Source organism: Ranitomeya variabilis, chromosome 6 (assembly GCF_051348905.1).
Source record: "Ranitomeya variabilis isolate aRanVar5 chromosome 6, aRanVar5.hap1, whole genome shotgun sequence".
Taxonomy (NCBI): Eukaryota; Metazoa; Chordata; class Amphibia; order Anura; family Dendrobatidae; genus Ranitomeya; species Ranitomeya variabilis.
This window is the reverse complement of record NC_135237.1, coordinates 139589926-139605915: the sequence shown is the minus strand read 5'-3', so window position 1 is coordinate 139605915 and position 15990 is coordinate 139589926. Positions and strand designations below refer to the sequence as shown.

The 15990-nt window shown below is 42.7% G+C and overlaps 1 protein-coding gene across 1 annotated transcript in view; it reads left to right on the top strand.

Moving 5' to 3' along the window:
• Nucleotides 1-15990, top strand: part of LOC143782014 (transmembrane channel-like protein 2) — a 279149-nt gene that overhangs the window by 88110 nt on the left and 175049 nt on the right. Inside the window, exons 7-8 of the mRNA XM_077269057.1 lie at nt 1383-1530; nt 11687-11875. Of these exons, the coding sequence (XP_077125172.1) occupies nt 1383-1530; nt 11687-11875 (337 nt within the window). The remainder of the gene's footprint in view (nt 1-1382; nt 1531-11686; nt 11876-15990) is intronic.

The window sequence follows — 15990 nt, the reverse complement described above, 5'->3', positions numbered from 1 at the left end:
CGATACCGGCAAAGTATCGGATCCAATCCGATACCGATACCCGATACCAATACAAGTCAATGGGACTCATGTATCGGACGGTATTCCTGATGGTTCCCAGGGTCTGAAGGAGAGGAAACTCTCCTTCAGGCCCTGGGAACCATATTAATGTGTAAAAGAAAGAATTAAAATAAAAAATATTGCTATACTCACCTCTCCGACGCAGCCTGCACCTTACCGAGGGAAGCGGCAGCGTTCTTTGTTTAAAATTCGCGCTTTTCTTTCCTTTACTGAAGTCCCGGCTTGTGATTGGTCGCGTGCCGACCATGTGGCCGGGACGCAACCAATCACAGCAAGCCGTGACGTAATTTCAGGTCCTTAAGGATTTTAAAATTGCGTCCCGGCTTTGTGATTGGTTGCGTCGCAGTCACATGGGAGACGCAACCAATCACAAGCCGTGACGTCACGGGAGGCTGGACACGCGCGCATTTTAAAATGGGCGCGTGTCCAGCCTCCCGTGACGTCCCGGCTTGTGATTGGTTGCGTCGCGATCAACCAATCACAAGCCGGGAGGCTGGACACGCGCGCATTTTAAAATTTTAAAATTTTAAAATGCGCGCATGTCCAGCCTCCCGGCTTGTGATTGGTTGACCGCGACGCAACCAATCACAAGCCGGGACGTCACGGGAGGCTGGACACGCGCCCATTTTAAAATGCGCGCGTGTCCAGCCTCCCGTGACGTCACGGCTTGTGATTGGTTGCGTCTCCCATGTGACTGCGACGCAACCAATCACAAAGCCGGGACGTAATTTTAAAATCCTTAAGGACCTGAAATTACGTCACGGCTTGCTGTGATTGGTTGCGTTGCCCATGTGACTGCGACGCAACCAATCACAACGCCGGAACGTAATTTTAATATCCTGAAGGACCTGAAATTACGTCACGGCTTGCTGTGATTGGTTGCGTCCCGGCCACATGGTCGGCACGCGACCAATCACAAGCCGGGACTTCAGTAAAGGAAAGAAAAGCGCGAATTTTAAACAAAGAACGCTGCCGCTTCCCTCGGTAAGGTGCAGGCTGCGTCGGAGAGGTGAGTATAGCAATATTTTTTATTTTAATTCTTTCTTTTACACATTTTTACATTAATGTTGTTTCGATACCGATACCCGATACCACAAAAATATCGGATCTCGGTATCGGAATTCCGATACAGCAAGTATCGGCCGATACCCGATACTTGCAGTATCGGAATGCTCAACACTAGTGGTCAGACAGATGAAACTAGTGGTGGTGGCAGATATATGTAGTGGAATTTCAGGGAACAGATCTTTGATTTTCACAGTGCACAATCTTATAATAGGTTTATTTTTCTTACATCTCTTATTTGATATTTTGTCTTCCAGGATGGCAAGTAATGCCAATGAAAGTACTAGTGATGGAGATGATGGAAATTATAATTTCAGCTTTAAAATGTTCACAAGTTGGGATTACTTAATAGGAAACCCAGAAACAGCAGATAACAAATTTGCATCCATAACTACCAGCTTTAAGGTAAATCCAGAATCCCATTACTCTTGATGCCTAGCGGCAGGATTACTTGACATCAATACAGAACATAATTCACTTTTCTTCATTAATGTAAATGAAGCTAACAATTCACCATTACAATCAATTTTTATTGTCAGTTTCCCCATTATTCAGTTGAAATGTTGATGTGAACAGCAAAGTGATTAAGTCATCAGGGACTCCGTTTTAGAATACTATAGAGTAGAAGTTTACACATTTGAAATATACCAAGCATTTGGTTAATATAGTATAACTATTTAATTAACCCCTTTCCGACGTTGGACGAAATAGTATGCCCACATTGAACTCCACCTGTTGGGTGCGGGCTCCAGCACTGAGTTCGCACCTTTCCAGGCACATGACAGCTGATCTGTACAGAAGACATGTGTCGTAACAGCCACGGGTGGAATTGCGATCCACCTGTGGCTGTTAACTAGTTAAATGCTGATGTCAATCTCTGACAATTGTAGTTAATTCGCTCTTACCAGAAGTGTGTCGTAAATGAAGACACTACAGGTCTCTGAAAATAGCGCCCTTTTTTTTTACAAATTTTTTATTTTTTTTCACCACTTAAATATAAAAGAACTTATACATGTTTGGTGTCTGTGAACTCATAAGGATCTGGTGAATAATAGTGGCAGGTCAGTTTTTGCATTTAGTGAACATGGTAGAAAACATTGTAAAAAAACAACAACTCTGGAATTGCACTTTTATTTCCAATTTAACCACGCTTGGAATTTTTTTCATATTTTCTAGTACATTGTATGTTTAGACCAATGGTGTCTTTGAAATGTACAACTTGTCATGCAAAAAACAAGACATCATATGGCCATATTGACAGAATAATTAAAAAGCTTTGGCTCTGGGAAAAGGAGGAGCAAAAAACAGAAATTCAAAAACTGAAGTACCCCTAGTCGTTAAGGGGTTAAATTGGTTTCTCTATGGAGTATAGCAACCATAATGGACGCAATAAAGCTTAATATTAATGGGTTGTCCACTATTTAGATATTGATGGTAAGGAAAAGTCATCAATAACAGTGAGGATCTGACACCTTGAATTTCCATCGATCAGCAGCACCGATCAAGTGTAAACAGTGTATAGAGCAGGAAGAGCACGGCTCTGTATACTGCATGGGGGCCTTTCTCAGGCACTACAGTTCAGCTCCCACTGAAATAAATAGGAGCAGAGCTGTAGATAAAAGAGAGAGTTTACAAAGTTGTGAGCTGGATAAGCAATAAGCTATATTTTTCTGCATTTCTTTTCCCTTTTTGTAATTTTTTACTTTTTAAAGACAAAAGAAAAATCTCTACATTCAAGAAATTTTAACTCAGATCTCTACCTCACAAAGTGTACGTATTGTAAACAATTAAATGTTGAGGGGGAAGGGGGTTGTGCAGACTTCCTTGTTCAAATACTGGAATACTAGTCCCATACAGGCTACCAGTAAAAGAGATATCTGTCCCCTTAAAGGGATAATTTTTGGACAAATTGTACAATATACAAGTGTGTCCTACAAAATTAGAATATCATCAAAATGTTATTTTATTTCAGGTCTTCAATGCAAAAAGTGAAACTCATATATTATACAGAGTCATTACAAACAGAGTGATCTACTTCAAGTGTTTATTTCTGTTTATGTTGATGATTATGGTTAACAGCCAATGAAAACCGAAAGTCTCAGTAATTTAGCATAATTAACAAAAAACACCTGCAAAGGCTTCCTAAGCATTTAAAAAGGTCCCTTATTCTGCTTCAGTAGGCTCCACAATCATGGGGAAGACTGCTGACTTGACAGATGTCCAGAAGGCAGTCATTGACACACTCTACACGGATGGTTAGGCACTAAAGGTCATTGCTAAAGAAGCTTGCTGTTCACAGAGTGCTGTATCCAAGCATATTAATGAAAAGTTGAGTGGAAGGAAAAGTGTGGTAGAAAAAGGTGCACAAGTGTGGTGCCCCTGAGGTCTGGTCACCACAGAGGTACTGCACCTCATCCAGAGGTGTGGGACTCTGCTCTCGGGTAAGGAGGGGGCATTAACTGGGACTCCACACCAGCATCCAACACCACAACACTCTATTCAGGGCATCTGAGTGTACCCTAAGGGAGGATGGCCTCATCCCAGGCTGGAGAGGGTAACTAGGTAGAGGGTGTGGGTGGAGCCAGAAGTTATGGGAGGAGCTAATTAGGAGGGAAAGGTAGTTACATTGTGAGAGGAGCTGAATGGAGTAAGATGTGCAGAAAGAGGCTCCCTGTCAGAGGGAGCTAGAGAGAGAAAAAGTTGAAGAGAGACAAGCTCCAGAAGGAAAGAAGGGGTCCTAGGGGCATGAGTAGTGAGTAATCTACCTGTGGGGGCCCGCATCCAAGCTGATCATCACCAGGTGGAGGGACCAGGTCACAGTGGGGAACCAGCCCCCTAGACTAGTGGAGAACTACAAGACTCAGCTAGCCAGCCAGAGGCTGCAGCATCTGCATGTGCTGCAGCAACATCCAACACATTCGCTGGAAGGCAACCACATAGGATCCAGGGTACCAACAGAGAGTGTCGCCCGACAAGATCTGAGGCTGCTGGATTGGTACACTGTGTGTGAAGGCACAGGGCAGAAGGGTGAGAGCCAGTGCAGCGAGATGGCCAGGAAAGGAACATAGAAAGGGGGTTCTGGAAGGTGCACCCAATTTACTTGAGAGCTGGCTGGACCACAGACCCCGAAGACACAGCACCCCGGCTGGGGACTACAACTAAGAACTGTGAGTAAACGTGTGGAAACTGCACCCTGCTGTGTCCTCTGAATTATTACTGCATCACCTGCCCTGCACTACAACCACCATCATCACCCCTTTAACACCATCACTGCCCTGGGGTGTAGCTCTACCTGTGGAGAGCTGTAACAACACTGCTGCATCACCATCAGCCCCAGCGGTCTCTTCAAGCAGCGTCGGCTAACATCTCCTATTTGCCAAATACCACAGGTGGCATCAGGAATAATTCCCCTTTTCCCATAAACTTTATTCCCCTTTTTCATCATCACTCTTACTGGATGACCAGGGCCATGGACCGGGTCACTGCTGCTGTGACACATCCCTTTAAGAACTGGCCTGGTACCGAGTATCCCCACGGCCCTGGCGGGCGCTCCATGAGCAACCGGGTTAAGCGCAGCCTTGAAATGATTGTTAAGAAAAGGCCATTTAAAAATTTTCACGACTGCTACTGGAGTCATTGCTTCAAGAGCCACCACACACAGACATATCCAGGACATGGGCTACAAGTGTCGCATTCCTAGTGTCAAGCCACTCATGACCAATAGACAACACCAGAAGCGTCTTACCTGGGCCAAGGAGAAAAAGAACTGGACTGTTTCTCAGAGTGGTCTAAGGTGTTGTTTTCAGATGAAAGTAAATTTTGCATTTAATGTGGAAATCAAGGTGCCAGCATCTGGAGGAAGACAGGAGAGGCACACAATCCAAGCTGCTTGAGGTCTAGTGTGAAGTTTCCACAGTCAGTGATGGTTTAGGGAGCCATGTCATCTGTTGGTGTAGGTCCACTGTGTTTTATCAAGACCAAAGTCAGCGCAGCCATCTACCAGGAAATGTTAGAGCCAGGGGCGGAACTACCGGGGTCGCAGAGGTCGCGGCTGCACCAGGGCCCGGGCCCAAAAGAGGGCCCGGTGCCGCCGCGACCTCTGCGACCTCGGTAGTCCGCCGTGGGCGCAGCTTACCGGGCCGCCGCCAGGATGAATTGCAGGCTGAGCGGCCGGTCACTGTGGGGGCAGGCCGTGCGGCGTCACGTTCTTCGGCTCCTCCTCCTCCTTTTCGCGGGGCTGCCAGGCGCGCGCGCGCTGCCTGGGGGACTTCGAGCGGTGAAGCCAAGGTACGTGCAGCAGCAACATGTGGGACATGTGGGGGGTGCGACATGTGGGTGCGCCATGCTCTTCCCAGGTCCCGGGCTGCCTGGCGATGCCGATCGCCGGGCCCCCGGCCCAGGTATGTCCGGGCGGCAGGAGCCGGTGCCATTATCGTTTAGCTGGGGGGGGGTGCCCTGCATAGTGCTATTGGTCAGCTAGGGGGGGGGGTGCCCTGCATGGTGCTATTGGTCAGGTGGGGGGCCCTGCATGGTGCTATTGGTCAGCTGGGGGGGGCCCTGCATGGTGGGGGGCCCTGCATGGTGCTATTCAGCTGGGGGGGGGGCCCTGCATGGTGCCATAATGGGGGGGGGGGGGGCCCCATTCAAAAGTTCGCACCGGGGCCCGCAGGACTGTTGTTACGCCCCTGGTTAGAGCGCTTCATGCTTCCCTCTGCCGACAAGCTTTTTGGAGATTTAAATTTCATTCTCCAGCAGGACTTGGCACCTATCCACACTACCAAAAGTACCAATACCTGGTTTAAAAACAACAGTATCACTGTGCTTGATTGGCCAGCAAACTCACCTGAGAGAATCTATGGGGTATTGTCAAGAGGAAGATGAGAGACACCAGACCCAGCAATGCAGACGAACTGAAGGCTGCTATCAAAGCAACCTGGGCATCCATAAGAACTCAGCAGTAGTGTTGAGCATTCCGATACTGCAAGTATCGGGTATCGGCCGATACTTGCTGTATCGGAATTCCGATACCGAGATCCGATATTTTTGTGGTATCGGGTATCGGTATAGAAACAACATTAATGTAAAAATGTGTAAAAGAAAGAATTAAAATAAAAAATATTGCTATACTCACCTCTCCGACGCAGCCTGCACCTTACCGAGGGAAGCGGCAGCGTTCTTTGTTTAAAATTCGCGCTTTTCTTTCCTTTACTGAAATCCCGGCTTTGTGATTGGTCGCGTGCCGACCATGTGGCCGGGACGCAACCAATCACAGCAAGCCGTGACGTAATTTCAGGTCCTTCAGGATTTTAAAATTACGTTCCGGCGTTGTGATTGGTTGCGTCGCAGTCACATGGGCAACGCAACCAATCACAGCAAGCCGTGACGTAATTTCAGGTCCTTAAGGATTTTAAAATTACGTCCCGGCTTTGTGATTGGTTGCGTCGCAGTCACATGGGAGACGCAACCAATCACAAGCCGTGATGTCACGGGAGGCTGGACACGCGCGCATTTTAAAATGGGCGCGTGTCCAGCCTCCCGTGACGTCCCGGCTTGTGATTGGTTGCGTCGCGATCAACCAATCACAAGCCGGGAGGCTGGACACGCGCGCATTTTAAAATTTTAAAATGCGCGCGTGTCCAGCCTCCCGGCTTGTGATTGGTTGATCGCGACGCAACCAATCACAAGCCGGGACGTCACGGGAGGCTGGACACGCGCCCATTTTAAAATGCGCGCGTGTCCAGCCGCCCGTGACGTCACGACTTGTGATTGGTTGCGTCTCCCATGTGACTGCGACGCAACCAATCACAAAGCCGGGACGTAATTTTAAAATCCTTAAGGACCTGAAATTACGTCACGGCTTACTGTGATTGGTTGCGTTGCCCATGTGACTGCGATGCAACCAATCACAACGCCGGAATGTAATTTTAAAATCCTGAAGGACCTGAAATTACGTCACGGCTTGCTGTGATTGGTTGCGTCCCGGCCACATGGTCGGCACGCGACCAATCACAAAGCCGGGACTTCGGTAAAGGAAAGAAAAGCGCGAATTTTAAACAAAGAACGCTGCCACTTCCCTCGGTAAGGTGCAGGCTGCGTCGGAGAGGTGAGTATAGCAATATTTTTTATTTTAATTCTTTCTTTTACACATTAATATGGTTCCCAGGGCCTGAAGGAGAGTTTCCTCTCCTTCAGACCCTGGGAACCATCAGGAATACCGTCCGATACATGAGTCCCATTGACTTGTATTGGTATCGGGTATCGGTATCGGATTGGATCCGATACTTTGCCGGTATCGGCCGATACTTTCCGATACCGATACTTTCAAGTATCGGACGGTATCGCTCAACACTACTCAGCAGTGTATTTAGTGCATTTGCTGAACATACATTTCAGTAGGCCAACATTTCGGATTTTAAAATCATTTTTCAAGCTGATGTTATAATGTACTCTAATTTACCAAGATAATGACTTTTGGGTTTTCATTGGCTGTAAGCCATAATCATCAACATTAACAGAAATAAACACTTGAAATAGATCACTCTGTAATGACTCTATATATTATACAAGTTTCACTTTTTGTATTGAAAAACTGAAATAAATTAACTTTTTGATGATATTCTAATTTAGTGAGAAGCAATTGTAAGTAGCCTAAAAAGTTTGATAGTGCTGTGTGTTGGTTACCATTTGATTTCTATTAGTCAAAAAGATTTAGGTCACCTGGACATTAATACTTCTGTGATTGCGTTAAAAAGATCAAAAGGAATACTACACATTATTAGAAGGCAGCTGAGTGTTTTACATATTTTTTTCTGGGCAGTAAGGGGCTTTTCAGTATTTAGATTAGCAGCAAATTTATTTACTATTTTTTTTGAAAAATTCAGCAAAGCCGACGGATTAGAATTTCAAATAATCCATTCATCTCCTGTCATTATTTAAATACTGAATTATGACTCTGTTTATACATGAGGCCTTATTGTACCTCATTAATCCTCCCATTTCATATATAGAGAGAAGGCACATCTATCATGACCCTGGTATTGCCGAAGTCTCTAGGGAAAGAGGGAGATACATCCCGCTGACAATCTTACAGTCCCTTACCTTTTTTCCCCAGCGCGACCACCCGAACCCATTCTCCCAATTAAGACAGAGACAAAGTTTCTTTGGAATTATGAAGGCCACAGCAGCCTGTTTATTAAACAAAAAACAGTTAACAATTAATGTAAAGCATACATTTCAAAAACTAGGGGAAGTCCTTGGAGCCCAAAAGAATCTGGTGATTTTTAACCATACCGCGAACATAACTCAGACCATATTTTACTCCCAGCCGTTGTAAGCCTGGCTCGGGAGCACCAAAAACCCCACAAGAGTGTTCACTGTTCGCGGTAAAAACGTGAGATCCGACCACCCCTGCCGGAACTCCCTACCACCAATCACCAGATCCGAAACATAATAAACTTCAAAACAGAGGAGCCATATACCTATGGACCCCCCAAACCAATTTCCACCAACTCCAAGGACTCCCCCCCAACCGCCCCGGCCGCAATGACCCAATAAGAATCATATGAATACTATAACTACCCGCTCACCGCGAGTAATGTAACCCCACAGAAACACCAACCAAAAAAGGGGCGGGAGGGAGGGATGCTTCCAGTGCCGGTGAGCGGGAACTGACCGGCGCCCGCCCCCTGACACTTCCCTAACCCTCACTTCACCTAGCCCCCACGCCCCCTAATTCTGTTAACCCTTTTGGCCCCCGCCCCCTCCTCTCCAACCCATTGTCATGCTGGCCTTCGCTTAGCCGTGGGGGGGAGGGGGCGGCTCGCTCCGGCCTGTCCTTTACAGCTAAGATAGAATCTGGTGCAAAAATGTCCGAAATTATGGCTCATGCGATAATTTATAAATTTCACTGCCACTCATGCAATTTTTCTAAAAAGTGGATGGAGATTAGCAAAAGGCGGCAGTACTTTACTATATTTTATTAAAAAAATTGCAGAAACTATAGTTCAAATCATGTCTATATCTCTGGATCATGCACAGCATGCAATGCGCTTAATTTATTAAGATACATGTGTGCATGTAATGAATGCACCGCTTAATAAATCAGGCACATCTTAGACTAGCATGCTTTTTTTATTAAGATCAGCATAACATAGCACAGTCTTAAAGGAGTTTCTCGATATATACATTTTTTTCAGGTATGTATGTGCTTAATATACAAAAACAATGTCATACTCACTTTCCAGCGCCCCTGCAGATCCAGACCAGTTTGCTCTAGAAGTCTATGTCACCTCCAGAGCAATGCTTGCTTCGTTCAGAAATCAGAGGACTGCTACAGCCTGTGATTTGGAGCTGGTGCATATCTCTGTAGTAGCCTGCACTGGATCCACAGGGGTGCCGAAAGGTGGACATGCCACCATTTCTTATTTCAAGGGCATACATGACTGACAATTTTTTATACATTTACAACAAGGGAAATAAGTATTTGATCCCTTGCTGATTTTGTAAGTTTGCCCACTGACAAAGACATGCACAGTCTATAATTTTAAGGATAGGATAATTTTAACATTGAGAGATAGAATATCAAAAATAAAATCCAGAAAATCACATTGTATAAATTATATGAATTTATTTGCATTTTGCAGTGAGAAATAAGTATTTGATGCCTCTGACAAACAAGACTTAATACTTGGTGGAAAAACCCTTGTTGGCAAGCACAGCAGTCAGACATTTTTTGTTGTTGATGATGAGGTTTGCGCACATGTCAGGAGGGATTTTGGTCCACTCCTCTTTGCAGATCATCTCTAAAACATTAGGATTTTGAGGCTGTCACTTGGCAATTCGGAGCTTCAATTCCCTCCATAAGTTTTCTATGGGATTAAGGTCTGGAGACAGGCTAGGCAACTCCATGACCTTAATGTGCTTTTTTTGAGACACTCCTTTGTTGCCTTGGCTGTATGTTTTGGATCATTGTCTTTCTGGAAGACCCAGCCACAACCTGGGATGACCTCCGGAGCATGGGAAAATGCCAGTTCATTTTCCCATGTTCAAGAGTTCACCACCGGTCAAGCTGTGAGTCAGCGCAGCATCAGTGACATCAGCGCTAGTCACTGATGCTGCCAACGGCAGCTTTTCATTCATTCATCAGTGGTTGACAGCCGAAATGGTCGCATTAGCACCACTCCCGGTTGTAAACTGTATATCCCCTAGATATGGATTACGGCGTGGGACTGAACACCGGACAGGTATGGTATATTGTTGGTTTGTTATTTTTTCACTTATCACAGGAGATCCAGGGTGTTGCATTGATTAGCAGTAAAAATAAAATGGTCTGTGTTTAGTGTTTTATTTCATTAAAAGACTTTATTCTGGCTGTGTCTTTATTTAACCCTTTACCAACTATAGGATTAGTAATACACACCTATTCTAGGTGTATATATATATTGTATCTATTCTATTCTAACCTGTCAGTGTGATTTTACTGTGTGCACACAGGAATTGACGGCTTTTCTTCTATCTATCTATCTATCTATCTATCTATCTATCTATCTATCTATCTACCAATTATATATATATGTGTGTGTTTTGACTAATATTTCCTTTGAAAACAATGTGTAAATGACATAGAGAACTGCTGTATGTAAAAGCTCATGTTAAAATCACATTGCAATCAGAAAGCAATCGCAAAGCACTCGGATGTAAATCGGATGCTAGGTGTGAAAATCGCATTGTACTCACATTGTACTCGCATGACACTCGCATGACACATGCATAGCACTCGTCCATTTTTTCGGTCCGGAAATCGGACCATTTTTTTCTTGCATAATTAGTGCATAATTAGCGTCCTGTCCTGGCGTTGGTCCTGTTCCCCAACGTATGTTTCACATTCGTTGCTTCTTCAGGGGTCATCCCCTGAAGGCATATGCGCTTTTTCTGCTTATCTGCAGAGCATTTTCTGATGATCTAGTGGTAACCAATATATAATTGTTTCACAGCATTTCATACAAAATTGGACACACATTACTCTGTCCTGCCCTTTCTTTTCCCCCCTTGTTTTACCTTGGGTCATATTCACAGAGACCTATATGTATCCATTGCATGACTTTTTTTATATATTTTTTGTAATACTCATCAAATACTTATTTCTCCCACTGTATATCTGACAACCCCTTTAACAAACTTCCCTATGATTTTTTCTGTCTGATTCTATAAAAACTGATTAAAAAAAATACAACCCATTTCATTGCAAAAAGCAATATTTTGTAGAGCGCTAGGGCTTGGACTCATAGTGTGTTAATGTCACTTTTCTTTGACCTGCTAAACTCACTCTTCAATAACCTATTTCTTTTGGTTACATAATTTAGAAATCTTGCTACTTTGTAATATTCTTTTTTAAGCAGAGTAAGTTATTATACTATTCAACTAAGATGATGATTTTATCCAATCAATGTGTGGAATCCTTTTATAGGGATATTTTTTCTTGAGCTTTGTTGACATGGCGTATGTTTGTTCATTTTCTCTGCAAGAGCTAATGACATTCTGTACTTTGTGTTCTCTCCTTTAGGAATCTATTGTAGATGAAGAGGAAAGCCATAAGGATGAAAACATTCATCTTACAAGATTCCTCCGGGTCTTGGCCAATGTAATGATAATATGCTGCTTGTGCGGGAGTGGTTATCTTATCTACTTTGTTGTTAAGCGCTCACAGACATTTTCCAAGATGCAGAATGTCGGCTGGTATGAAAGAAATGAGGTAAAAAGAAATGAGGATTTGTACAAAAAGCTTGACTGATTATCATATAAAGTCTCCATTATTTGTGTTTAATGTTAATTCTTACAGAGAGAGAATTGCTACAAGAGAAGCATAGTACACATTGAGGCAAACTACTACCTTCAGCCACTTTTTGGAGGAGTTCACTGCGTATAAAATTATACAGCTACAATGGAGTTCGATACCAGCTGTGTAGATTTATATGCAATTACTACCCTCCCCAGTGGTGACTGCATGCACCCAAAATTATATTATGCAATTAACTTATACAGAATTTTTCCTTTATAAACAGAATGCAGAATGTCATCTTAGAATTAAAAGACTTATCTAACTTGGATAATGTCATAAAAATGCAACTTATCATGCAAACAAACAAGATTTTGTCCAGATGAAATGTTGGAAAAGTTAGAAAAAAGTTATGGTCTGGCAATAAAATTACATAGTTACATAATTGGATAGGTTGAAAAAAGACCTAGGTCCATCAAGTTCAACCTTTCTCTTCCAATTGTATATTTTGTCACTAATTTAGCTATAAACCACATTGTTACATGTATCGAGGAAATCATCCAGCCCTTTTATAAAAGCTGTCATCGTTTCTGTCATTACTACCTCTTGTGGTCGGGCATTCCACAGTCTAAATACTCTAACTGTAAAGAACCCTTTCCTATGTAGCTGCCAGAATCGCCTGTCTTCCACCCATAATGAGTGCCCCCGGGTCCTTAGTATGGTCTTTGGAAGGAATAAGTCATGTGCAAGTCCTTTGTACTGACCACACATGTATTTATACATGTAAATGAGATAGATCTCCTCTGAGGCGTCTTTTTTAAAAGCTAAACAAGCTCAACTTTTCCAACCTCTCATCATATAAGAGGCCTTCCGTCCCTTTTAATAATCTAGTTGCATGCAATTGCACTGACTCTAACTTCTGAATATCCTTTTTAAAATCTGGAGTTCAAAACTGGATCCCATACTGTAGATGTGGCCTGACCAGTGATTTATAAAGGAGTAACAATACGTTGGGATCGTGGGATTGTATCTCTCTTTTTATACATCCTAAAATCTTGTTTGCTTTTGTGGCTGCTGCTTGATATCGATACTGCTGCTCAGCTTACTTGTAACCAGAATACCCAAGTCCTTCACCTGTTCTGTAGTCCCAAGTATACTCCCATTTAATGCATATGCAGCAATAGGATTACTCCATCCTAGGTGCATTACTCTACTTTTATCAACATTAAACCTCATTTGCCAAGTAGGTTAAAAAACAAACAAAAGAGATTCACTACGCTTACAATAATTAGGGTGTGTTGATCAATATTGGGTGAAACAAGCAAAGTTCAATGTAGGGCTTTGATAGAAAAATAAATGCGCCAATGATACACAGTGTATGCACTTAATTCTATAGCCAGGTTTGAAAAACTGGTGTCAAGTTAAGATTTCTGCAGGTGCAGGATGACCGGAACTTTTTGGAGCATCCTCCCGTTTAATGTATGGTCGTGGGTGCACGGGACCTCAGGCGTTGATGATGCGTCATAGCAGGGGGTAGCGGCGGGCTCCGGCCGGGAGCACCGTCGCTGTGAAGTTGACACTGCCGGAGAGCCGGAGAGTGTGGCGTCATGGGTACGGGTGAGGTTCAATTCAACCAACGCTTTTCGAGGCACCCAGTCTCTCTTCATCAGGATTACAGATACCGCCCCCATAACCGTCCTTATAAAGCTTTGGCATGTCAATCTGCTTGCGACTGTTGTTTGCTGTCATAATGTGACAATGTGGTGCAATGGGAAGAAATCTTATTATATAAGATACAGTATGTAAAGCTGGCTGAAGTAAATGAATAAATGAATAGATAAGTAAATATATGGGTTCTTAAATTGCATTGCATGTGGTGTTTAACTGAAATAGTTAAAATAGCCTTTATTAATTCAAAATTTAAAATAAAAATAGAAAAAATGGATAAAAATAATCATTAATAATTAAATTTAATTGAGAAAACCCTAGCTGTGGCGGAAAAAAACAGAGAGGGAAAATGCATATGATAAATATAATAAAATGTAAAAATCTAGAATAAAAATTAAATTAAAATACACTGTGTGCAGAATTATTAGACAAGTTGTATTTTGATCACATGATACTTTTTATACATGTTGTCCTACTCCAAGCTGTTCAGGCTGGAGGGCCAACTACCAATTAAGTAACTCAGGTGATGTGCATCTCTGTAATGAGGAGGGGTGTTGTCTAATGACATCAACACCCTATATAAGGTGTGCTTAATTATTAGACAACTTCCTTTCCTTTGGCAAAATGGGTCAGAAGAGAGATTTGACGGGCTCTGAAAAGCCCAAAATTGTGAGATGTCTTGCTGAGGGATGGAGCAGTCTTGAAATTGCCAAACTTTTGAAGCGTGATCACCGAACAATTAAGCGTGTCATGGCAAATAGCCAACAGGGTCGCAAGAAGCGTGTTGGGCAAAAAAGGCGCAAAATAACTGCCCATGAATTGAGGAAAATCAAGCGTGAAGCTACCAAAATGCCATTTGCCACCAGTTTTGCCATATTTCAGAGCTGTAACGTTACTGAAGTAACAAAAAGCACAAGGTGCGCGATACTCAGGGATATGGCCAAGGTAAGGAAGGCTGAAAAACGACCACCTTTGAACAAGAAACATAAGATAAAACGTCAAGACTGGGCCAAGAAATATCTTAAGACTGACTTTTCAAAGGTTTTATGGACTGATGAAATGAGAGTGACTCTTGATGGGCCAGATGGTTGGGCCAGAGGCTGAATCAGTAAAGGGCAGAGAGCTCCACTCTGACTCAGACGGCAGCAAGATGGAGGTGGGGTACTGGTATGGGCTGGTATCATGAAAGATGAACTTGTGGGACCTTTTTGGGTTGAGGATGGAGTGAAGCTCAACTCCCAGACCTACTGCCAGTTTCTGGAAGACAACTTCGTCAAGCAGTGGTACAGGAAGAAGTCGGTATCGTTCAAGAAAAACATGATTTTTATGCAGGACAATGCTCCATCACATGTCTCCAACTACTACACGGTGTGGCTGGCCAGTAAAGGTCTCAAAGAAAAAAAATAATGACATGGCCCCCTTGTTCACTTGATCTGAACCCCATAGAGAACCTGTGGTCCCTCATAAAATGTGAGATCTGCAGGGAGGGAAAACAGTCCACCTCTCAGAACAGTGTCTGGGAGGCTGTGGTGGCTGCTGCATGCAATGTTGATCGTAAACAGATCAAACAACTGACAGAATCTATGGATGGAAGGCTGTTGAGTGTCATCATAAAGAAAGGTGGCTATATTGGTCACTCATTTTATTGGGTTTTGTTTTTGCATGTCAGAAATGTTTATTTCTAAATTGTGTGCAGTTATATTGGTTTACCTGGTGAAAATAAACAAGTGAGATGGGAAAACTCACTCCAACTTCCAAAAATATTAAGCTTTGAAATTTATGCATCTTTTGGGTTGATTGAGACCATAGTTGCTGATCAATAATAAAAGTAATCCTCTTAAATACAACTTGCCTAATAATTCTGCACACAGTGTATATACTGTTTAGGAATATATAGAATATAAACAGTAATTAAAATAGGAATATATAATTAGTTTTTTTACTTGTTTATAATAATAAAATAGCATTATCATTAAAAAAAATATTATTCTTTTTTCCTTGCATTATCTTCATTCAAAATATATGAGGGTACATTTGTACCTATGCAGCTTATTATGGATGCAAAAATATCTCGACCCCTTATCTCGGAAGGGGGTGGAGATATTTTATTGAAATTTGGCCAATATATTCTGGACCAAAACTGCAGAGATGTCACGAAATTTCAGCCCTCTACGGCTTTTCGAAAAAAAGTTATTGCAATTTTAAAATGGAATAGTTACAATTGTACATACTCAGCCGGACGAAGGTTAAAACGGATATAAAATATAAATATATATAAATATAAATACATATAACAAATATAATATAATATAATATATATATAGATATATGTATACAACCCTAATAATTATCCATAGTACTTATACATAAAATTCATAAAAATTAAGAAAGAGTTTAAAATATAAGTTATAAATATATAGCAA